Raw genomic sequence first — 25,825 nt, 5'->3', positions numbered from 1 at the left:
TCCCAGGGCCACCTACCTTCTGCAAGATGGTTGTGGCCAGCTCCTCAGTGAGCTCCTCCTTGTGGTCCCGCAAGTAACTGGCCTCGTTCTGCTTGTCCTGCAGAGGGAGGGAAGAGAGTGGCCGTGTGCCGGACCAGGTTTGGGGCACTTGGCCATCACTCTCTCAGGAGTCCGGACTGCAAACGCAGGGGGAGCTTGTGCACTGTTCCAGTCAAGGGTGGCTGTCAGGATGTTGGTTTCCTGACAAGTGGCACTTTGTCCTGGTGGCCAGGACCCCAACCCACACCTCCCCTGGGAGGAGAAGGGGGTCCATACCAGGCTGTCCCCATAGGCTTCTGCTTTGGAAATTGCCTCCTCGATGGCCTCCTCGGCCACGCGCAGGGCAACGGCCAGTGTATCCATCATGCTGTGTCCTGGACAGGAAACAGAACAGAGGGCCCTTGAGAGAGAGGCTACTTCGCTGTAAGCTCTTCTTTTCTAAAAAAAAAAAAAGTTTTTTTATCTTTACCCGAGGACATTTTTTTTTCATTGCTTTTAGAGAGAAAAGAAGGGAGAGAGAAGGAGAGGGAGAGAAACCTCAATGCAAGAGAGAAGCATTGATCAGTTGCCTCCTGTATGCACCCTGGATGAAACCTGCAACCTAGGTTTGTGCCCTGATCGGAAATTGAACATGCAAGCTTTTGGTTGCGGGACAACACCCCAACCAGCTAAGCTACCAGGCCAGCGCTATGAGCTCTTCTGCTTAGATCTGTGGGATACATTCCACACCACCTCCTGGGTTCGCAAGCCCCTTCTCACCTGCCTCACTGCCTCCTGCCACCCTGTCCCAGACACAAATCACTGTGAGTCCTTGAGAGCCCCTTTCTCTCCATCCATGACACCATCACCTCGTCCATCCTCACCCTGCTCTTGGCTCTGTAACTGAGCTGGTTCCCAGACACCCCAACTCTTGGCCCATGGTTCCTCCTCTGAAAAATGATCTCAGGTCTCTCTGGCCCCCCCTTTGGCTGGGTGTCCAGATGAGGTTCTGAGATTGCTTCCCTGCGAGCCAGAAAGCCTCTGCCCCCTCCCGCAGGTCACCGTTGTACCCTAATGCGGAGCACAGTTCCAAACACACAGACAAAAGGGCTTCATGTAGCAGTCCTTCTGCTACATGAAAGTTATGTGTTATTTTGTGCATATAAGGTAGCATTATGGAGCTAGGGATGAAAACCGTTAAGGGTTCTAAGGGCACCGGGCAGTACATACGGTTTAATGCACATACGAAAACCACGAAGGATGTTTTAGACTGGAGACCAATTCTGCCAACAACAGTAACCCTGGCGGACCCCACGCTGGGTCCCAGGCTGAGTGTCCCAGGCATGATGGGCCCCATCGAGTGGTTCCCCTTTCCAGACTCAAGAACTGGAGCACCGAGAGCTCAGACCACCTGCCCGGGTTTTGCAGTGGGGCAGTAAGGGAGCTGAGTTTCGAATCCAGGACTCTGCAGCTCCAAAGCCCTCAGTTCTAACCACAAGAGCGAGATAAATACAAGCACAAGCCAAGTGATTAAAAAAGGCTATCGTATTTTTAGTGAATGTATTTTTTTCCCACATATGGCAACAAATGGGAGGAAGTGCCATCTCCAATTCAAAGGACTTCTGCAGGTGACAGAGTGTTTTTGGAGCTAAGTGCTTGGAAGAATTCCGTGTCCCCAGGATACTTAGATTTCTGCTTCTTCCTGAGGGTGAGAATGTCTATCATTCCTCTTATTTCACCCCAGGAACCCAATGCATGTCAGGTTCAAGCACACAGCTCCGTGAGGGCTGTGTACAAGTTCAGCCTCCTTTCCCCCCAAGTTCAGCCTCCTGTTTTCATTTATAACCTCCAAGTCATACACCACCAACAAACACAAATGTCTGAAAGCTGGTTCAAGTTCCTTGTAGAATGAGACAAGGTGCAAATACATCTACTCATTAATTAATCAGTCCCTCAATTAAAAAACATAATTCAAGCTCATTCGGCTCCTGAAGACACAAATGTGGACAGAACATGGTATGCGGCAAACAAAATCCCCAAAACCAGCTCAGTTACGGTCAAAGTGATCGAGCCAGCCTATGGGCACATCAGCTTTGTGGCTGATTGGACACAGTTTTCCCAAAGCTTCTATAAGTAGAGGCTAGACGATTTAAGTTGTCACCACACCCATGGAGACCGATGTTGTCTCCATGGAGACAGATATTGTAGTACCTTATCTTTTTCAGATACTCATCAGTGTCTTTTTCACAGAAGAGGTGCCCCACAAACTCTCATTGCGTCAACGTTTACCGGTGACCTCCTGAGAGCCAGGCTCTTTCAGGGTCCCCGGTGATGGTGCCCCAATGCGCAAGCTGCGTCTACACTCTGTGCTCTTTCCTGCTGGGTGGTCAGGTGCATAAGGAACTGCTAAGAGGTGTGAGTAGACCCTGGGCTGGGGATGGCGACCAAGGCCCACAGAACCCCGCAAAGTCGGGGCCTGGAGCCCTAACCAAAAAGGCTCTGGATGCCATATTTATAATTTTTGGATGAGGGTGATGCAGAGCGATGAAGATGTTCTGGCTGAAAGGGAGGTCTCAGGTCGGTGTTTCCAGGAGAAAACTGGTGGGGCGTAAGGGACGGGTAAGGAGGCAGCATGACCGAAGGTCAATGTGCCTGGTAGACCATGGCATGGTTAGTCGTATGTGCCAACCTGGCTAGCCTATTGTAGCCAGTTACTCACTCAGATGCTAATCTCAGCATTGCTCTGAAGGTATTTTTTAGATGTGGTTAACATCTACAACTGCTGACGTTAGTAAAAGAGATGACCCTCGAAGATGTGGGAAGGCCTCATCCAATCCGCTGAAAGGCCGTAAGAGCAAAAAAACAAGGTTTCCTAGAGAAGAAACTGCTGCCTCAAGAATGAAGCATCCAACCCTGCCCAAGTTGCCAGCCTGCTGACCTATTCAACAGATTTCAGGCTTGCCCATCCCCACGATTGCATGAGCCAAGTCCCTGAAATAAAATAAATCTGCATGTGCGTGCTGTGTGCATTCTATTGGTGCTGGTTCTCCGGAGAACCCTGTCTGATTCCAACGGTCACTGAAATATTAGCGTAGGAAAGTTGTGGGCAGGGAGGCACTGAAGCTATGGGTCTCAGAATCGGAAGGAAAGGCTCAAAGCAGAGATGGAGCCAATAGGAACTTGGTGATAGGAACTTGGCAGGGAGAAGGCTAAGGGAGGGGGAACTCTTATGGGTGGACCTCCGTGGCTAAGGAACTTGATTAGGACATGCTGAGGTTATGGTCCCTGGAGGACCCGCAGGTCCTGTCAGCTAGGCATCAGAAATCACAGTCTAGAACTCTGGGCTGAAGTCAGTGATGGGCATTTCCGCCTCACCAGAGGTGCCCTGAGGCCGTATCACGGTGTGGGGCAGCCCATGGAGAAATTCCAGGCAGAAGGAATGAGAGAGGGGGAATGGGATCTTCATGAGAAGGCGCCCAAAGAATAGAAGAGAGGGGGCATGGAAGGGTTGTGTGGCCGCAGGCGCTGGCCCCCAAGGCGCAGTTCTTTGGAGAAGGAGCTGCAGTGTTGGAGAAGGCTTTATCTGAAACTAGAAAATTGATTTTGTTTCTTTAACCTCTGCTCTAAGGGAACTACCCCATTGATATAAAAAAGTAGAAGTTCATCAGTGAGGGATACATTCTTGATATGAATATTTTACTATGACTCGCACAGGTGTACTGCTTTTTACATTCCAACTCCGGAGCACTCACTAGTGGTCGTGAAGTATCTAATGGCCGGGCAGCGAATGTGCTTCTCTAGGTGACACCTTGGGTTTTTTACCTACTTTGATGATGGACTCATGCAAATGGCAACAACAGGACACCCGGGGAGACTCCACACAGCGACACACAGTTGTATCGTTACAATGCAGCTGGGAGGCTGGCCGTACCTGAAGGTGTTTCTCTTCCTCCAGCCTCCCATCTGCTGTAACTTCTTAAGCAACCTTACCTTCTGACTGCCTATAAAATGTTGAGTCACTGCCTGAAACGCTTCCTTCATTCTCCAGGTTCGTCTCAAAAAAGCTTCCTCCTGGTGGGGGGTGGGGGGGTGGAAGAGAAGGAATGAATTTGATCACCGAAGGTCTTCAGTGAGCACTGAATTGGCAGACCACCGTTACCCACTGTAGGGCAGCCCTGCAAACAGGCTAGGGGATGGCTGGGCCACCAAACAACGCCACACTTTTGGACCAGTCCCATTGTCCCGATCATATGGTCTCCTGCTGTAGCATTGCCACCGCCCCCAACTTTCTTCCAGCACCTTCTTTGGAGGCAATGTGGAGTCAAAGACAGAGATTAGATTGGACTCAGAGAGATGTGAGGTCAGTCCCTGGAGCTGCACTTTATTGGTCATGTAACCTTGAGCGAGCTGCTTACCCTGTCTGACCCTTGGCTTCTTCACTAGAAAGACAGAACAACGAGAGTGCTCTCCTCGTGGTGGGCGACGAGCCCCCTGTGTCTGATCGCTAGCTGAGCCACAGCCCACGGCCCTGATCCAAACAGTTGCCCTTAGCCGACAGTTCAACCGTCATCCTTCCCTCCTGGAAGCAAACCCAGACAGAGACAAGGCCAGTAATGGCATCTGGTTGTGTCAGGCCCACTGCCTCTTCTCTGGTCCTCTTTGAACAGATCCCTGGTCTGAGTGACGGTCTGGGAAGAGCAGTTGCCCACGCCCTTTTTAAGCTGGGGATTTTTATTACAGGTGTTCACATCAATGAGAACTCTGAAGATGAGGATAGCGTATTTTTAAAAAATCACTATATTGTATCCCTAGTACCTAAGATGGCACCCATATAGCAGATGGCTCAAAAGAATTATTGAATCGAACGCTTGTGGAAAACACTGTTTGAAAGAACCAAAAACATATATATGGGCTTACTTTCCAGCTCAAAATGGGCAAATGCCATTGGTGCTGAGCCTAAGCAATAGGCCTTCAATACGCATGACACACCTGTGCTTTCTTGATGGGGGATAGCCTTGCGGGAACTCTAAGGGTAAGAGGGCCATTTGCAGTGGATTAGCAGGCTCCTACAGTAATGAAATAGGCCACGAGGGGGCAGCCTGTCATGGGAAACTCAGTCTCTGAGTATATGGTTCATGGGAACCATATATCATGCTCTGTGTTTGTGTTTTTTGACCAGGCTTTCAAAAGGCCTGAAGTCCACTTATTCTAGCTGTGTGACATTGAGAAAGTAACTTTTCCTTCCTGGGCCTCAGTTTTCCCACTTGTAAAGTAAGGCTTTCGGGTAAGTCATCTCCTCTTTTCCCAGGCTATACATCTAAGTGCTAGCCCATCACTTTGGCAAGGATACGTCCCTCATTCATTCACTCATTCACCCAGCAAATGTTCCACGAACACCTTGTAGGTGCCCAGCCCTGGACTGGGTGTTCGGGTATCAGGGTACATTGTGAGCAAAGCCAGAGATCCTCTGAAAAACTTGACAAACTCCATAGTCTAGTGGAGAAGAATGCATTAATTGAAGATTTACATAAATAAACAGAAGCTTACAGATCTGTCCAGTGCTCTGATTGAGCGCTTCACAGTATAGTGCAAGTATTCAGCAGGGAAGACTGACCCGCGCAGTGAGTAACCAGCCAAAAGGAAGGGTGGACAGCTTGCACAGGGCAGGCAGTGGGGGCAGCAGGCTGCATCGAGGGCCTAAACTAGGGGCAGTGTGGCTGGCCTGTGGGGAGGAGAGGCAGCCTGGGGGGGGGGGATGCCCTCAGACCACACTGGTCATGGTCCTGATCCCAGCAGCCACGTGAAGCCAGTGAAGGTTGCACAGGGTTGAGCTGGTCAGATTTATGCCTCTGGCTGCTGCGTGGAAGGGGAGCAGGTGGGGTAGAGTGAGGAAGGGTAGGAAATAGAAGCCATGCGTGCAGCCCGCTCTCTGGAGTGTGCCTGGGACAGGAGACAGACGGACAGGACAGGAAGTGGAGGCGACAATGCTGCCAGGATGGGTTTAGAACATGGGAGAGACTCAGGCATGTTTACAAATCGATAGGAAGGGACTGGTTAAGAGAGAGGCTGAATAAGCAAGAGGAAGGGACGAGATCTTCCTGGAAGGGGACAGGGACCCGACGCAGAGCTGCACACTGCCTACCCTGGGAAGGAGGAGGGGAGGTCATCTGCTGAGAGAACAGAGAGGGAGGCGAGGGGAGTGTGAGGAGACGGGGGAAGCTCTGAAAGCGTCCGTGGGAGACCATGCTGACCAGAGGACACGCTCTGGCTCCCCACGGCTTTAGTCTTCCAGCTTAACACCTCCCTGTTTCCTTCAAGTGCATAGGTGGGAGCTCGAATGTCATGTAGGATGATGTCATCTTCCCAAGGGCAGAACGCAGTGGGGCTGTTTTGGAAAGCCCTGACCCAGCAGCAGCCAGACGACATCAAGCCGTATCGTTCACCTGTTGGAGGAACCTCTGGTTTCACGCAGCTCAGCATTTTCGGAAAAGCACGTCTGTCCGTCAAATCCCAGCTGAGAAGTGTGCTAGACCTTATCAAGGCTCATGCCAGAAGCAGACTTAGAGTGTTAATAAATCAAGCAGGGGTCCTTGCCCCCAGTTTATGCATCCAACACTAAATCTAAGTGTATCGATCGTTTATCCAGTCGTCTAGGGGTTACTGACGGCTACGTTTGTCTCTTCATGTGGTGCTTCTTTTTGGGACGACTGTTACAAACGTCACGCTGAATCCATCACATAAGCCATGGGAATGCTCGTTCCTGCTGGACGAGAGTGCTCTTCCTCCAGCAGGACGAGTGTATTACACTTTTTAATACATTAGTTTACTTATTTACCTGACTTCTCCCCTGGAAGGTTGGCTCTGAGATGGCTGGATCCTGCCGGTCTTTTCTCCCCATCTCTTAAACCAGGTGGGCACACAGTAGGCATTCAATAATGTTTACTGATGGAATAAGTACATCTTAGATATATCTGATTAACTTGCTGGGTCTCTGATTAGGCCTGACCCTGGGAGGGACTGAGGGCCATGCAAGGTGGTCATGTGACGGGTGGCCCATGAGAGTCTGTAGACGGAGTGAATTTTCAGTGGGCTGTCTGTGTGCCAGATGGCCCTGGGCACGCAGAGGAGGCGTGTCCTAGGTCAAAGGATTTCTGCTCTGAGAACCCTGGAGCACAGCCCGGGCCTTGCCCGCTGTGGACGTTGCCTGCTATGTTCTGACAATCAAAATTCTGAAAAGAAGCACCTTAGATGACATGAAGATCCACCATTTACTCAGAGTTCTCCTGAACAAATGACAGTGACCCTGGAAATGCCTTCCTATAACCCGGAGAGCTTTAAACAGAGCCTGTCCTAGGCCCCTCCTCCGGGCACTCGGGAGCAACTGACCGAGTGTGGAAGACAATCTGGGCCCGGGACCTTTCCCAAAGCTCCCTAGGTGACTGAATGTGTGGCCAGAGCTGAGGATGGCAGGTGACAACCAGACACAGGTGTTGGGTGGCCGGCAGAAGGAGATAATAATGCCTCCCCATCGTCCAACGGAACCAGGAGGCCCTGTATGTGTGCGAGGTGGAACTGAATTTTCTAGGTGGCGGGTAGAATACATCTCATTGTTTTAGGGTCGTGGCGTCACAAGCTTGAGGACTATCTCATAAAGTGTCTCCTGTCTGCCTGTCTTCATGCGTATCAAAGGGAAACCATCATTAAAATGGAGATATCAGTCATTTTAAAGCAACGAATCCTAATACTTCTATGAAACGTCTCCATACCCACTAAATGCTTTAAGACTGGAACTAGTTAGTGCGACCCGGAGAGAACACACTGTGCGCCAGGCCGTGAGCCCTGCTTTGGGAGCACTGGGTAGAGGGGCTGTGTCTCCATGTGGTCGGCAGGGGGGCAGCTTTGTCGGTGGAATGCCGTGTGGTAGGTGGTGCACGGGATGAGGCCCAGATAGAGGAAATGGTGAACCTCAGAGGGCCTGGGACCCACATCCACTTCAATCCCAGCAATTGGTTCTCTTTTGAAAATGACACTGGGGGATTTCAAAGCCCTCAGCCGGCCCACCTGGCATTCGTGTGGGCCTGCTCCACCAACAGGGTCACTGGGAGACAGGGAAAGAAATCCAGATTGTGTTCTGCCCTGTAGTCATCTCCACATGGGTTTGTTTTTCCCTCCATTTGCATTAAGCCATAAAGAATGCCCATGAGATTTGAATTTGGGGACTTGTGCAAAGGGCCCATAAAGCGGGCTGGAGGGTGTGCAGGAGAAGAAAGAAGAGATGGGGTGCAAATGAGTGAGTCAGTTCTGTTCTGGAACTTTCTTGAGAAATATTTTGGGGTTGAAAAACTACTGATAATACCATTGCTTTTCATTTTTCTTTTCTGCCTCCATTCCTAGAGGAAAATTTTTAGAAAAGCCCATACAGAGAAGATAAAAATAATACGTGGCAACCTTGGGCGCTGCTCTCTTAGCTATAGCCTTCCTGAGCACTTTGAAAGACAGAAATTCTAACAACTACCACAAAAGGCGCTAATGATTCCGTGTTTAAAGCTTCCATCCTATTTTCTCCCTTGTCTTCGGTGGCTGGCATATTTTTAGATAAGACACAACTGAAGACTTTATGGAGAATGCAAAATACTGACGGTGAAAAAACTCCAAATGAGATGCAGGAGATTTTTTCCTCCTCTTTCTCAGGGATTAAAAAAAAAACTTACCTGTGTCAGCGAAAGGATGAAAAAACTCTGCCTCTGCCTCTAGTTTGGAAAAAAACAGCTTTTCCTTTTTTTTCGAAGGACATGCTTTTCATATTCTGACGACAATTTCTTTCTGTTGGCTGACTTACAACTTCTAATTATGCACCTCAGTTGTTTTGACTACATAAAACTGCATAGGCAGGACCCGTCTCCCAAGCTCCCTGGGGGAAGTGGCCATTCTTCTCACTCTCCGCTCATGTCAGTTCCCGGCCCGGAATGAAGACAGTTTTGGAGTGGGAAGACGGGAAGTGGAGGGCGCGTCCTCCGCGTGAAGCCCGAGTCCATGCAACCAGCCCATGATGCCTTTCCAGTGTTTTACTCATTAGGGAAACATGGTCAAGAATCTTTCATTTCTAAGGGATCCAGAATTAAAGTGTCCTCCTGCAGTGATGCTTTGGTCCTCCCAGCTTCTAACATGCCCAGCCTGGAACCAAAAGACTGAAAACTTAACAGAAGTTTTGGTATGTGTCCTGTTTCTGCTCTGCCCTAGAACCGGATATTTAAGGAGCTTTCTCTGTCCAAGGTGAGTGTACCTCAGTGCACAGGGCCTCCAAACAGGCCTCCTTCCATCCCCAGCCACCCCCCAGAACCCCCAGAGCAAGAGGCGGCCAGCCTACCTAGGATGTCGAAGCATGCTCCGCTCTCTAGCCGGTGTTTCCTGTATAGGTTTTTCAGGACTTTGGCACTGCCAAAGCGCTTGAAACGGCTCTTCACATTATTGTAGAACCATTCCAGAGACTGGGTTCTCAGAAGCCTGGAGAAAACACAGAATTAGAAAAGGGAACATTGGACTTAGGAAACAGGACTGCTGAATGGTGGATAGGGAAGGTTGCCACAATACGTCGGAGCCCCTTCCATTGAGACGTGCGCTCATTTCCCTACTCCTCGCATCGGGGCTGGCTGACCTGCTCTGACCTCCGAGAGTGGTGGAAGTGATGGTGCGTGAGTCCTGCAGCCTTGCAGCTTCCTCCCTTGCTGCTCTGGGCAGCAAGCCCAAGCTAGTCTTTGGGGTGATGAGGGCCACGCGACACAACCACCCCAAATGCCCCAGCTGGTACTCAGCCAAACCTCAACAGGTGAGACAGGCCATCTGCTGCCAGTTGACTGGAGATGCATGAGTGACCCTAGGTAAGACTGGCAGAAGACCCATGCCACTGAGTCCATCTCAAGAGTAAGCTTATACATGCTTGTCGTGTGGAGCCACTGACATACATCTGTTTAATAGCAGGCTCTATGTTTGATACTGTGACTGCATTAGCAATGTTTCTCATTTATCTTGGAGAAATAAAAAGCACCAGTAAGATAAAGGCTTTATGGCAAAATTCTCCAGCCTCTTCTCTGTTCAGCTGGATGCACTGGGAAGCAGTGATGTGGTTGGAGCCGGGGCAGTCGGTACAGACCCTGACACAATTCATCTCTCTTCTGGCTGACAAGAACATACTTCTCAATCCCTCTCATTTAAAGAAGGGCTTTGGTGGTTACTTTCCTTCTTATGAATGTAGTAAGACACACTCATTTCAGAAGGTTCAAAAAGCAGAGCCAATGTGAGTGCTGCTAATTCAACAGAGAAGAAGCGCCTGTGGCTGACCGTCCTCCCCAGATGCCAGTGACATGGGAAAAGGCATCCAGCGGGAAAGGAATCTGTAAAACGGAGGAGGACGAGAACGGGATCAGAGATTTGGACGGATTTCTGGGAAACTGGAAGCGACAGAGAGAATGTCATTCTGTGGATCAGACTGAAGAGCTGGGACTCGGAGCCTGGGAGGTCCAGTGTGGAGCTGGTGGGTGCAGGGAGCAGGCCCAGGTGATGAGATAGTGTTCAGAAAGCCACCTGGATGGTTACGTGGGCAACAGCAAGGCCTCTTGGCCCCCATCCACAAACCACTGGACCACTGGTCCAAGGATGCTTTGTCTGGGTCAGACATGGAGAGCAGTCTTCTAAAAACACTGCAAAATCTGCTTGGGGAAGACTAGGACTTCAATACGGAGGTTACCAACTTACGGTGAATCCCTCCAGTAAGGATTGGCCCCCTACCCCTAAAAAAAACAAAACAAAAGCACCAGGAAGCTGTTATCAGAATTGAAAAAAAAAAAATACAGAAGACTTTGTCCTTGGCAACCATACCCCCTAAACTTATGATTTTCGTCATCGCTTTAAGAGCACAAAAGAAATGCAGTTCTAGAAGAGACATGTTCTCGGGCGCCTCTCCTGCCCATCTATGCCACCCTGCTCTCAGAGCCTCCCACCTCTCAGAAGGACCAGCGGGGGGCTCAGCCCTGCAGCCCAGAGGGTCCGAATGGGACTGATGGGAATGGTTGTTACTGTCCCCCTCATTCTTTTGACAAAAGGATTTTTTTCCTTTTGGGACATTGTCTCCTCCTCCCCAACTTAGTCTACTTTGTTCTGGAAAGACTAGCCCCACCCCTGACAGCCAAGGGCAGTTGGTCACATGACACTCCTCTGCCAATCAGGGTCTGTGTGGGGGCTGCTGTTGGGAAGAGGCACTCCGTCTTGGCTGGGCTGGCCTCATGGCAGAATGAAGGCCTGGGGCTTCCAGGGCTATCTTTGCCATCACTTAGGGGATGTTTGTGGTTTTCCAAGCAAAAGAATGTTGGATGGTGGGAAGGGACAGAATCCTATTGCTATACTTTGAACACCTAGATCTACTGAAGTCCAAGGTCAACCCTTAGACTTTTTCATGACATGAGCCAATAAATCCCCTCATTTGCTTAGACCTTTTATAGTTGGGTTTCTACCATAATATTTGCAATCAAGTCCAAGAGTTCAAGTTCATCATAGGATGAGCCCTCCATTCCCTGGTTAGACCAAAACTTTCTGGCATTCAGAAGCACCTTGGTGTCCTCTAAAATAAAATGCCTCAGCGTGCTCAAGTCACAGAGTGGAATCGAGGCACCACGCAGGGCTGCTGGGAGCAGGGAGGAAGGCGCTGAGTCCTTGGAGAATGGGCAGCAGAATCATAGCCCACTTTGGAGAGCAGAAAGCTTTTTCTAGGATGTGATGTGCTTTAGATTATGTTTTGACTTAAAGTTAATGGGGAGAGCTTTTCTGGAAGCCCCAGGGAAGGCTCCGTCATGATTGCTCTCATTCAGTATTACCGCTTTTATTTCACGTATTTTAACATTTATGGCTCAGAGGACACTCAGAGGATGCAGGTGGTTCATGGGGCAGAGGTGCAGGGAGAGGGCTGTGAGGACTCCAGCAGCGGGGGTGTGGACTGGCTGAGTGCGCGCAGAGCTGCCGGGCCCCCTGCCACCGCCACCCCCTGGTCTCCAGCTTCCACCGACAGGCAGGACTTCAGGCAAGTGGAGAGGAGAAGGACAGAGCCTTGTGTCAGTGGCCTGCTGGAATGAAAGGCAGAAGGCGCATCTGCATCTCTTCATAGATTCCCTCACTGGTTCACTCATTCATTCTTTCACATTCCTTGGAGTCCTGCATTGGTTCACTCATTCATTCTTTCATTCCTTGGAGTCCTGCATTGGTTCACTCATTCATTCTTTCATTCCTTGGAGTCCTGCATTGGTTCACTCATTCATTCTTTCATTCCTTCACTACTCACTGAATGCACTACAGGGCAGGCACTGTGCTAGGAATGTAGGGGGTGGAAAACGGACGAGGCCCGTAGCCAACAGCACCGCCAGACTAACCTCTTCAAAGAGAGACAACACTCAGTTTTGGGACTGACAGGGCACGGAGAAGGGCTGGGAAAAGCAGTCTCAGTCGAAGCAGACTGGGTCTCGGTGCACATCTACAAGGGCCAATCTGCTCGGTTCGCAAAGCGGGGCAGGAAAGAACATTGGTTTGGGAATTGCTAGGAAGGCATCCGGGGGACACTTCGGGGTAAAGTTCTCTCTGGCAGATTCATTGCAACCCCAACAAAAGGTCAAGCTCCTTTTTTATAGCCACAGAGAATCAACGGTGTGTTTTTCTTCCCCTCTCTCAGCTTCACCTCATTACTTGGTGCCCCAATGTCTTCACCAATTCTCAGCTCCAGACAGGCGTCAGGAGAAACTCTCTAATCATTGTGTTGCTTCCCTAAACATCCTACTTATCACATCATGAATACTAATCACTTCAAGGCACTTGTGTAAGCAGTTTTCTCATTTTTTTCTGAGACATGGAACACATTTATAAACATGATGCATTCTCATTAGAAGGCAGACTGAAATCACATAGCTCAACGCAAGAGCAGCACTAAAACTACATGCACGCAAAAGCTTCGCCTAGGAACGCCAGACTGATTGTGGTTCATTGGAGGAAAATAATGCGGATCGTGAGCAGGAAGGGGCTGCCAACCTAGGCAGTGCCCAGGTCTTGGCTGCTAGTGACAAAGACAGGCTTCCCGAGGCCACCAGCCCAGCACGGTAGGGCTCTGTGTACACTGAGTTCACCATAGGTGGGCCTCCAGCAGATTCGAGACATCTTGCTTCTTCCACTATGGTCCTTGGATCAGCGGAGTGGGCACCTTCTAAAAGCTCAAAGGGTTTGCACACTCCCTGCCTTCTATCCTCCCCTTGATCAAGACCTGCCAATACCCAAGTGATAATTATTTTCATCAAACCTTGATAAGTGCCGGCCTAGTGAAATTAGCTAGGTGTTTTCTGAGTTCTCATGAGTTTTTTTCTTTTAAATTTTGATCCCAATCTTTGTAGGTAGAACGAGATAGACTAGCTGCCTTTCCAAGAGAAAAGAAGTGGGCTAGGTGATAAAAAGCTTTGAAGAGGCCCTGGTTGGGTGGTTAGTTGGTTGGAGTGTTGTCTCATATACCAAAAAGTTGCAGGTTCAATCCCTGGTTGGGGTGAGTATGGAAGCAACCAACAGAGATTTTTCTCTCATATCCTTGAGTGAGGATTACAAAAAAAGCTTTGAAGAGGAACAGAATCATTCAAATGCTACTCAAAAATTCAGGTGCATTAGTTACAAAAAAATTAAAATGCCAAAAATACCATTGCTACAAACTCAAATCATTATACACAGCAAGGTTCCCCAAACAATCTATAAGAAAAGGCTGCTGGTTTGAGGACCACACCTTGAGAACCACCGAGTTCAAGGACAGATTTGGCATGTCCCAGGGCACAGCACGATTCAGAGCTGTGGGGAAAACAGCAGAATGACAGTCAGGTGTTTGGAGAACAAGACTCCGTCAGTCCTGACAGCGTGAAGGCCCTTGAGCGCCGCGCCAGAGCAATCAGTTTGGAAACGTCAAGAGAGGCTGAGTGAAAAAGAACAACCCTCACGCTGGGACCCCTGAGTGTGTCACCGGGAATTTGCAGACAGACATGGCCAGGAGGCTGAAAGTGTCCTGCTCAGTTGATTCGTGACAAATGTCATTAATGGGAAGCCCCATGTCAAAAGCGAGAAGCTGGTGTTGATAAATAGCAAGAAGAAAGAGAAGTCTGGGAGAGAAGAGAGAAGGTGCCAGTGGGACAGACCCATAGCTGCCCCTGGGCCCTCTGTGCACACGGTCTCTGATCTGCACGGCAGCTAGAGGGAGACAGATGAGGACACGGAGGCTCAAAGAGGTTGGAGAAGCCCAAGGTCCCACAGCCAGTAAGATGCAGGACCATGATTTGAAGGCAACTCCATCTGTCTGCCAAGCCTCTGTATCTTGCCTAGACCACGCAGACTGTGGATATTACATGGAAACCCAGTACTTCCCACAGTGCCAGGCAATCTTCGATGTCCATTATACAACAACCTCTTTACTCCTCACAACCACCCAAGGCGGGTGGGTACGCTTATGAGTCCCATTTCCCAGAGGAGGACCCGGGGGCTGTGGGACCTGCCCAAGGACAGAGGCAGTAAGTGGCAGATCCAGGCTTTGTACCTGTGCACATCACCACTGCCCTGTGCTGGCTTCGTCCTGGAAGGGAGGGGGACTCCAAGGAGAAAGGTAATGGGCCAGGCGGGTGTGCAGCTCGGTCAAAGTTCTGGAGGAGATGAGGAAGCGGCTGCTGAAGAATTCGGGGCGGCAGGCCTGGGTCTGTGGACACACCCCGGCTGCCCTTCCCTCCAGCTGCGTGTTGCTGATCTAATTGGACTCAACTTTTCTGGATCCAATCAAATCCTTTCCTCACCCACTACCCCCCAGAACATCTCTGCCAGCCCTGCGCCAGTTCCCAAACACCACCTCCCCCCTGCCCCGGGCCAGCCTTTCTCCCCATGACTGAACCTCCCTGCAATGCCCCAAATAAGGACAAGAGTGTGTACAGGGGGAAGTGAGTAGGCTGACCCGGCTGTCCCCTTCCTCGGTCATCTCCAGCACCAGCCTTGGCCATGACAGTGGCCAGTCCTGCTTCACCTTCCAGTGAACTAACCGAGCATGGGACCGCCTTCTTCCTCAGACAGAGCCATTCACAACTGTAAAACTCCAAACACGCGAAAGTCACAGAGAGCAACTCAACAAGACCCCCGGGTGCAGTGGACGAGCCTGGCTTGAGGGAGTACGGTTTGGGGGGGCCCACGCTGGGACTCAGACCCCTAAGTTTCCGGATGCCTCGGAGTCAAGCTCTGAGGAACGGAAAGTCGAGTCTCTCCGCTGGGATGGGAGAGGTGAAAGTTGGCCACAAATTCTTTGCTATTTCTGTCTTTGAAAGGCAGAGTGTAAATTCCCCTCCTCCCTGAATCTGTGCTGGCCTCGAGGACTCGTTTGGCCCTTAAATGTGGCAGAGAGCTGTGCTGGGATTTCTGGGGTTAGGCCCCAAGCCCTGCACCTGAATTCCAGGTGCCTGGAGATGGTGGGAGCCCTCGGAGCCCTCTGTCCGACGCCCTGAGCGGTGGTGCAAGAGAAGGTGCTGGAGAGACCATGTGGGGAGGCCACATTGGAAGCCCTGGGGGCACAGAGGGTGACCGGCTGGCCTCTAGTCACAGTTGCTGTGTCCCTCCAGCTGAAGCCTCATTTTCAATGAAGAGAAGTGCCTACATTTGGCAATGATGTCTCTTGACAAAATGACAGTCTTAACTAGTTTTGAATTATGCTCAACTTGCTAAACCTTCTCTCACAGAACACCAGCGTGACTGGTATTGTTAAAAAATCCCAAAATTTCAAATCTGAATAAGATTGTACTAAGCTCAATTTATGAATCAGTTTCAAAAGAGCCAAATATGGTGGTGATTTTTATTACAAATTAGTGATATTGCATGCTGCTTAAAACCACATTGGAGGAAATGTCTATGGGATTTGAATCATCAGAGTAAGAGCCCAATCACTAGCTGCTGTGTGTAAATAAGACATATTCACAGAAAACAACTTTTCTCAAGTTCAAAACTCAAAATCTGAAGGTCTTTTGTTTAATTTTCATATCTCCATTTCAATGTGAAGTTAGATCATTTATCATCTTAATTTCTATTTGATATGCACTTTCCCCCACAATAGTTGATACTCTCATACAGTAATTCATACATTTCCATTTTCTTTCTCATTCATTTTCTAATTTGGGAGGTTTATTAATTTCTCTAGTGGAAGTTTTACATTCATCAAACAGACTTCAAAGTACTTTCTCTCAACCCTCAATTAACACTGAGAGAACAAAACAGATTTTGAAAATATTGATGAGTGTGCTTCCACCAAGGCCAGGAAAATACAATTATAAGTTATAGTTTTGATTTAAATAAAATATTGGAAGGGATGTTTTAGGTTTAATATACCTACTTTTTAATTTTTCAATATTTTTCAGATATTTTAATATTCTAGAAGAATGAATCATCAAAAATATATAAACAGCCCTGGCTGGTGTAGCTCAGTGGATTGAGTGCAGGCCTGTGAACCAAAGGATAGCAGTTTGATTCCCAGTCAGGGCACATGCCTGGGTTGCAGGCCAGTTCCCAGCAGGGGACCCACGAGAGGCAACCATACATTGATATTTCTCTCCCACTCTTCTTCCCTTCCCCTCTAAAGATAAATAAAATATTAAAAAAAATATATAAACACATTATATAGGGGGACACAGTTCCTTTCGTCTCACTTTCCAATAGACTTTTAACAAATCCTATCTTTAAATTGTTACACTTTGTTCTTTATAAGTTTTCTGTACTATTTTTTACTTTTAAACATACTGTGTGTTATTTATCTTGATTATGAGGTTTTTTGCAGTTCGAGGTGAGTGCCCTGCTAACCCTGACCTTGGCCCGGACGGGCAGCGCCATGCGGGCACTTTTGACTCGAGTTTTCCATGTGGCAGGAAAAGGCCTGGTGGGAGACGGCTGTGCTGGTGGAAAGGGAAACTGTGACCTGTGAAGCCCATGGTTCCCAGAGGAGAAGGGGATGCCCAGGGGAGGAGGTACCCCTGGGACATATCTAGGGGTGTGTTGTCGGGGATGGAGGTGGCAGTGTGCAGAACATGCTGGGGACAAGGAACAGCAGAAGAAAGCTGGGGGCAGAAATCCACGGAGTCCACATATTGTTGATATTTTTGCCCTACAGACTCTGGGGGAGTGGGACTGGGGTGGAGAAGAGCTTCGAAGGAGGCAGGTCCTGCATCAGCAGTGAGGGATAAAGACCAATGAAATGCTGTTACCCAAGAAAGGCCTATGTAAGAAAACCTTTCTTTTTTTTAAAATATATTTTATTGATTATGTCATTACAGTTGTTCTAATTCCCCCTTCGTTCCCCTCCACCCTGCACACCCCCTCCCCCCACCATTACCCCCCTTTAGTTTATGACCATGCGTCTCAAGTTCTTTAGATTCTACATTTCCCATACTATTCTTGCCTTCCCCCATCTATTTTCTACCCACCGCCTATGCTACTTATTTTCTGTATCTTCTCCCCCCTTCTCCTCCTCCCACTCCCCTGTTGCTAACCCTCCATGTGTTCTTCATTTCTATGGTTCTGCTCCTGATCTAGCTGTCCTCTTGGTTTGCTTTTGTTTTAGGTGTGGTTGTTAATAACTGTGAGTTTGCTGTCCTTTCACTGTTCATATTTTTCATCTTCTTTTTCTTATATAAGTCCCTTTAGCATTTCATATAATAAGGGCTTGGTGATGATGAACTCCTTGAACTTGACCTTATCTGAGAAGCACTTTATCTGTCCTTCCATTCTAAATGAAAGTTTTGCTGGATAAAGCAATCTTGGCTGTAGGTCTTTGGATTTCATGACTTGGAATACTTCTTTCCAGCCCCTTCTTGCCTGTAAGGTCTCTTTTGAGAAATCCGCTGACAGTCTGATGGGTACTCCTTTGTAGGTGACTGTCCCCTTATCCCTTGCTGCTTCTAGGATTCTCTCCTTCATTTTAGTCTTGGCTAATGTAATTATGATGTGCCTTGGTGTGTTCCTTCTTGGGTCCAACTTCTTTGGAACTCTCTGAGCTTCCTGGACTTCCTGGAAGTCTATTTCCTTTGCAAGATTGGGGAAGTTCTCCTTTATTATTTGTTCAAATAAGTTTTCCACTTGCTCTTTTGCTTCACCTTCTGGTACCCCTTTGATTTGCATGTTGGAGCATTTAATGATATCCTGGAGGTTCCTACTCTCCTCATTTTTTTGAATTCTTGTTTCTTCATATTTTTCTGTTTGGTCATTTTTTTTCTTCCTTCTGGTCCACTCCCTGGATTTGAGTCCCAGTTTCTTTGCCATCACTATTGGTTTCCTGTGCATTTCCCTTCATTTCAATTAGTTTAGCCTTCATTTGTTCCCCTAATTTGTGACTAAAATCGACCAGTTCTGTAAGCATCCTGATCATCAGTATTTTGAACTGTGCATCTGATAGGTTAGCTATTTCTTGGTCGTTTATTAGAGTTATTGGCTCTGGGGCTTTGAGTTCTTCTTGAGCCATAATGTTTTGGTCTGTTCCTGCCTGTTACGCATGAGGAGTGGAGCCCTAGGTATTCACCAGAGCGGGGCAACTCAGTCGCTGGTTTGTGACGCTGTATGTGGGGGCGGGGTCAGAGAGGGGCAATCGTGGTGCCCTCTGCTGCTTCCCGCCGCTGGGGCCTGCAAGTTCTGTCTCACTGCTCGCTCCTTCGCTGGTTTATCTGCGCATGAATGTGTGACTGAGGTCAACCTGCTGCCTTGCGCCCTCACTGGGTCCACCTGTTGCTACCCCACACCTGGGATCCACCCACGGCTGCCTGTGCGCCTGGGTTGGGAGATCTTTCCTTCGAGATCCCGCTCTGCTGCTGGCTCCACCCCCCTTACCAGTCCGGTTGAACAGTTTGTTGTTGTCGGGCTTCCATATAGTTCAATTTTCTGTGTTTTGGCTGCGTTTTTGTTACTGAAATTTGTTGACTTTAAACTTGGTTGTGAGAGGAGGCACAGTGTTTCCACCTACGCCTCTATCTTGGCGGAAGTCCAAGAAAACCTTTCTGAAATGGCTCGGTAGTGGGTGTGTCAGGGTACCCCATTCCTTCTAGGACTCTCCCAGGTGTCCTTTGTAGGGCTTGGGCACAGCCACGCCTCTGCTTTGCAGCCACTCTGGCCTCGGCAGGACCCGCCCAACTGTCCCTATCTGGCCCTCAAGGAGTCCTCTCTGGACTCGAGACCACCGGCACTGAGCTGGCCTGGACTTGCCCACCTCTCAGGCGGCCTCCAAGGCTCTCGGCTCCACCGTCAGGCTTCATTCCCTCCTCACGGTACGGTTCAGCGGGTGTGACTCATGTTCCGCCAGGCAGCTGTCAAGTCTGGGGGCCTCGGGGATGCAACGGTTTCTTTTAGCCTCAGCTATTTGGAGGCAGGAGTGACTACCACTTAAATTCGGCTTTTTTTTTTTTTTTGGCCTGCTTATTTACAAAGCTCATCGGGACTTCCTTCTTTTATTTGTCAGAATCAACTTGAAGTGAGTAAGAGAATCTAACTGGGTTTGCTTGCAGAGCTGCTGTCCCTGCTCCGGCGGCAGAAACATGCACTCTGAGCGACACTGGCCGGAAGGGAAATCTTGGGATGATCTGGTGACCGAGACAGCAAAGCAAGGTCAGCACTTACGAATTCCTTCCCAACCTCACCACTCAATATGCACCCTTGAAGACGCCAGGCATCTCCCCTCCCTTGTCCTCAGAATACAAATGACCACAACTTCCCACAACCAAATTTCCAGGGCCATTCAGTTGCATCCGATCTCGCCTTGCCCCATACCTTCTGACATATTGACACATGCCAGTTCTGCTCCGATAACATCTTCACACTTGGGTTATTCATCTATTTTGTTAATGGTAACATCACACTCTATAGTGGTGCTTTCCCTTTAAATTACAGTCCATGCTGGTTGTTTGAACAAGACGATTTGATTACTGGTAATGGTAACTAATTCTGGACCATAGCTATAACATGCACACAATATATTGCTGTGAAAATTGAAAGGCAAGGACTTTGCAATATGTTAAATGATGGCTAAAATATCGTTAAAAAAGTCACTGTTTTCTTCATATTAAAATACTTTGATTGGTGCCTGGACTGGTTTGGCTTAGGGGGTTGGGCATCATCTCACAAACCAAGAGGTCATGGGTTCGATTCCCAGTCAGGGCACATGCCTGGGTTGTGGGCCAGGTCCCTGGTTGGGGGCGTGTCCTAGAGGCAATCGATCAATGTTTCTCTCGCACATCAGTGTTGTTCTCCCTCTTTTTCTCCCTCCCTTCCCCTCGCACTAGAAATTAAAAAAGTCTTTAAAAAATTCTTTGATTGGAGTTGTTGGGGCTGCTGTAAAATGAACAACATCTGCCACTAACTGAATCTCATCAAGCTCAGTACTCTCAGTCCCGAAAACAAAACCATGAGACGGGTATTATTTTGTGAAAACAAAGGCTACGCAGCCCCTCTGTGCTCTCACAGTCCCCTCTGCTGATTCCATTAGGGCATTTACTGTGCCATATTGAAACTTCCTATTTTCTGTCTCTCACACGACTTTATGCTCTCACAGGCCACGCGATCTGTGGGGCTCAGGGCCAAAGTGAAACAGACCCTCTCATGAAACAATTGTCAAGAACTTCAAGGTGACAGGAACAGAGTGTTAAACCAAGCTTGGGGGCCTTGAAGCGACTGGACATCTACGAAGGTGGCCCTGCTTGTGGGGCAGGGAGTGTGACATGTTCTCTGTCGGATCTCCAGACACGGGCCTGGCACCTGGTACCCAGCAGGCATTAAGTCACTATTTGAAAAATTTATGAATCGGAAGATATGTGAATATCACCACTCATTGCTACCACCCCATCACCATCCAATCAAAAAAACAGATCGTGGGCTGCTGTAGTGGTATCATACGCTGATAAAGCGTGTAAAAGGTGATGAACATATTAGTTATCGCAAAACAGGTCAAGAGGGTTAGCCTATATTTAGCAGACAGATGCTTGGAAAAATAAATAATCAAAACCGAATTACGTATGGTTGATAAGAGATATGACCAAAAAAATCATAGAGAAAATTAAAAATGAAGGAAAAGGCCAGAGAGCAGCAAGTAAACACAAAGAAAAAAGTGGGAGAGCAGATAAGACTAAATAAAATCAACAAAAAACCTATTAAATAAGACAGGTGGTTATTTTCCCATTGATAGACAGTATAACCAATAATGGAGGCATAATGGGCTAGATAATAAAACTGACATACAGAAAAACAAAGGGAAGTTTTTAAAAATCACAGTGGGGGATCTGAAAAGCTCTATCATTCTTTGACAAATCAAACAAGAACAGAGAGGAAGTGAATTATTAGCAGCCTGGCTGGAATATAGATAAAAATATGCATAAAATGCAATATCTCTGAAATAGAAAAGACTTGTTTCCCTTCCCCAAATATGCAAGGAAGATTCATAAAATTGAATTATATCCCAGACATAAAGAAAGCCTCAATGGATTCTCCAGAGTAGATGAACTGTTCAGACAAAACCCAGTGACTTTACAAAGGCAGGCATTCATAACAAACATGCACTCGTGAAAATGCAAACCCTTTGCCATTCACATCTCTCCCTCCCTCCACCACCAAGATTCCTCTTAGGTGACTCTTTTGTCAAGCAAACCAACGAACAGCACGCAAAATAACTAAAACCTCTAACTGTGTGGTGGAGGTTCCTGCCGTTCGGTACTTTTCTCACACGTAGGCGAGACAGGCGCAGAGAACCTGCTGGTCCGCGTGACTTACTGAAACAGCAAGGGCAGTCAGACGGCCTCGCGTCCAGGGCAGTGACAGGACGTGCCCGTGTGCTCCTTGACCCCTAAGAGTGCACGCACAGCCTTGGCCCTGTAATTCTTTTAACCCATCAGTGAGGGCTGTCCAGGGATGTCTGTGGATGTGGGAAAGCCGAGAAGAAAAGGCAGATTAACACAGAAGTTTGGAAGGAAGGCCTCTGGGCACAGAAAGGGGTGTGACTGCAGTAATGTTGTTTCCCTGAACCCACATTCACTTTATCATTCTTCTTTAAACTGTGCACGTACATGATATATACTCTTTGGTAGGTAGGACATATTTCTCGATTTTTAAAAAATTAAAGAAAGAGTAAAAAACATTACAGTTTAGTACATCGTTCAGCAGGGAATCACATTTATACAGACGGTAATAAAGCATTGATTTATGGTGAGTTACTGAAAGGCAAGGGATGGGAAGGGAGGGGGTGGGGGTGGAAGAGGCTGAATCCCCTTTTTCCATGGTGGGAAGTAACAGATAATGCTGAACACCGAACAGTTAACAAGGACCAGTGTGGGCCTGCTCTACAGAGACACGGAGGACAACTTTATCAAGAACTGTAAGTCAAAGCGGGTGAGTGGGGGAGGGCGGTGACGAAGAATAGTTGAAAGGCTGCGTTTTCCATAACCAACCTTGACTCTTCAAACTCTGTGCATATGTGCCTTTAGTGAAAGTAAACACCTTATAAAATAAAACATAAACTATGTTCTGGGGAAGAACAACATCATACACTTTCAGGACAGGAAAGCTACTATTGTGAGACCACGTCTTCGGGGCTCGAGTGAAAAATGCCAGCGGCAGAGCTTCGGACTGATTCAAATTAACCCCAGCAGGCGTGCAGCCGCGGGCTGGGGGGCCACGGTACTGACGCCGTGGGGCTCTGCTGGTGAGAGAGCTGATGGAAACCAAGGGCTTCAGGGAGGCTGGTTCCTGGGGTGGGAGACGACAAAGGCAGCCGTTCCCAATCGATACGTGATTATACATAAGGGGGGTATGGAAGGTGTACATCACTGTATTAATAATACTTATTTACCTCTAAGTAGACACTTGATGACTACATCTACACCTCAGAACATTTATATACCAATCACAGGCAGAGGAATTCCACTTTTGCCCATCTTCTCATGGGGAAAGTCGGGGATAAATAGCCCTTTACTGGGGGGTACCTTCACATTCCAGCAAAAGAAGTTTGGGGTTTCTGGAAATGCTTTCTAAGCATGGCACTACAGGTGGTACCCATGAAGAAAATGATGAATACATTTTAAAATGTAATACCTGGAAGTAACCAGCACGTAGTCCGATGGGCCCTCCCGCTGCACCTGGGCATTAAACCTGTTTCGTTCTTTCTGGGCAGAGACCGGGCAGTGTGCAGCTAGAGCCCAGTCAAAGGGCCTACACGTATTTAGACTTATATGCAAAGATATGCGCCAGGCAGGTCTTCACAGCGAAAAAGGTAGTAATTAAATATGTAAGAGTAGAACATTGCTTAATAAATTATCTTTACGGTAGCATACTATAGTGATATAAGCATCATATCCTCGAAGCATATCCTTTCACATAAACCTATTTCCAACCTTTATGGCTGGGTAGAAAAGGTCACTGGGTACTTCTGACGTTAATGACCCAGATGCCCTCTGGCAATGGGAGCGCAGGTGGAGGAAGCAGTTTGGCCCCCAGGTTCCCTCTACACTCCGTTCGGCTAGCTGCCCTCCTCAGCAGCAGACACCAGTTTCACCCCTAGAAGGGCCAATACAGGTATCTGGGACCAGACTCCAGACATGTCAAGGGCAAGGGCACTTACAGAAACCGGAGGGGTGGACTGAAAGCTCCTGTGCTGAAAGCTGGGGCTGGTCTTGGCCTTCCTGTGCCACTGGGCTCCCCTACACTGACTCTCAGACTTGCATCCCCATGGGAGACGGGAACACTCCTCTAGGGGAACTGACCAAACTCCAAAGACCCACTGACAATTCCCCCAATAAAATGGTCCAGCCAGGGCATTCTAGACTAAAGCCCACCCATCACCAAGTCCCACCGGTCCTCTAAGGAGCTTTTAATGTGTCATTCTTAAGGATAAACAGACAGTCCTGGGTCATTAAATACTGAAGTGTCTATTGTGAAAGACCAATACCAAAACAAACAGAATAAAGAAATTCAAAGGACAAGCCAACTTTGAAAAATATTAACAAGGGAGCATATTGCAGCTCTGAAGCAACAACATTCCACTCTAAAAGGAACAGAGAAACAAAAAATAACTCACAAATTTTTAAAAAATTGTAGGGAAAATTTAAAACTTTGTAGATAAAATGGAAGATAGGGTTGAGGATATCTTCCAGAAAATAGAGAGCACAAGGACCACAAAAAGAGAATTCAGGAGAAAAATAAAACCAGAGAGTTAATTTCTGAGGTCCAATATCTGTGCTCCAGAAGGAACAAAGAAAACGGAAGAGATAAAGTAATCAAAGAAATGACTTGAGAACACCTCCCAAGCCCGAAGGAGCGGCATTTCCAACGTGAAATGGTTCTTTCCAAGCCCAGGACAAGGGGAGGAAAAAGACCTAAATGAAAGCCCATCACTGTGAAATTGTATTATACTGGGACAAAAGCAAAGACACTCCAGACTTTGGGAGGGGGAGACAGCCATGCACAGAGGATCAAATATCACAGGGCCTTTGGACCACTGGATGGCAGCGTCAGGACCAGGAAGCTGGTGTTTATAGTCACAGTAATAAAATACTGAAAACTGATCTAACAAAGATTATGTTGTACATACACCGAGAGAACGGTGGGAAGTGGGGTGTATGTGTTGGGAGTTTAGAGCAGTTAAGAAAATAAAACCTTTTCATTTTGAAGAATAAAGAGATAAACTAAAAAAAACAGGCTATTTAGAAATTTGGAAGCAGGACTAGGGTTGGGGTGGGGCAAGGGACTGTAGTCATTGTAGACAATAAATCAAGAGAACAAGTTGCCATTCTAAGTAGGTACCTATACATGAGTTTGATTACAGTTAAATTAAATAAAGACCCAAGGATTTAGCTCGTAGCTCAAGGTCCCTGAGAAATCTCTTAATGTCCTTTCTGGGTGATAGACACTGCTATCCCTCTGTGACTGCTCTGTGAAAATCCAGTCTGAATCAATGACACCCCTGAGGAGACACAGGTCCCCTCAGCTGCTGCCCATACAGCCTGTGTGCAGAGTTAGCCTGGAACAGGCAGCCTGCAGTTCAGAAGGGCCTGTCCTGCTCCCTGCTGGAATCAGGTGAGGAGCCCAGCCACGGTCTCAGAGGTGGTACATCTGCAGGGATGGCAGCCGTGCCTACAGCACTCGCCTCTTTTTAGTCAGCAGCAGAATAAAATCCTTCCCATTCTTGCCAGGCAGTCAGTAGAGAGAGGAGAAACACTTTTTTTCTATTTTGGAAATAAAACCAGTAGTACACCATGCCCTTTAAAATTCATTTCTTAATGTTTGCACAGACAGTCCTATGTAAAACACTCAGAACTTATGCACCAAACAGGACAAAAATGACCTAGGTCTGTAGAAAACATCAATGACCACAACCAGACAGCCCGTAATAATAACAGATTATGGTAAATAATCAATACCCATAAGATGTGAAACAAAGGACAAGTCAACATTGCTTAATTATTAAAATTACCGGAAGCAGTAGGTTTCTCTCTGCCCAGTTCTTCTACCCAGATCTAGTCCAAGTGTCTGGAGAAAGAATGAAATGCCAGGACACAGCTAACAGAGTCCCCAGGTCGTCACTCCATGTGCTCAGGGCCAGAAAAGCCCGCAGGCAGAGTGTGACGCGAGAACCCTTCCGAGGAAGACACAGGGCTCCCGGCACAGAGCCACCCCCGAGAGAAGACGCAGCACAGTGCCATCAGCTGTTTCTATTACTGGCTTCAGAAGGGAGGTGACGGAGCAGTGAAATCTCAGACAA

At 48.0% G+C, this 25,825-nt stretch overlaps 1 protein-coding gene across 3 annotated transcripts in view; it reads right to left on the bottom strand.

The window, feature by feature from the left end:
- Positions 1–25,825, bottom strand: part of MYRIP (myosin VIIA and Rab interacting protein) — a 204,581-nt gene that overhangs the window by 62,324 nt on the left and 116,432 nt on the right. For all 3 annotated transcript variants that reach the window (XM_037030385.1, XM_037030387.1, XM_037030386.1), the window contains 4 exons: positions 9,386–9,522; positions 4,009–4,089; positions 316–413; positions 17–97 (listed from right to left, as the gene is read on the bottom strand). In XM_037030385.1, coding sequence (XP_036886280.1) covers positions 17–97; positions 316–413; positions 4,009–4,089; positions 9,386–9,522 — 397 coding nt within the window. The remainder of the gene's footprint in view (positions 1–16; positions 98–315; positions 414–4,008; positions 4,090–9,385; positions 9,523–25,825) is intronic.

The sequence above is a fragment of the Sturnira hondurensis genome, unplaced genomic scaffold (genome assembly GCF_014824575.4).
Source record: "Sturnira hondurensis isolate 20B ecotype Veracruz unplaced genomic scaffold, ASM1482457v3 Scaffold0020787, whole genome shotgun sequence".
Taxonomy (NCBI): domain Eukaryota; kingdom Metazoa; phylum Chordata; class Mammalia; order Chiroptera; family Phyllostomidae; genus Sturnira; species Sturnira hondurensis.
Note: the sequence above shows the minus strand (reverse complement) of the source record. Positions and strands in the feature narration are given on the sequence as shown.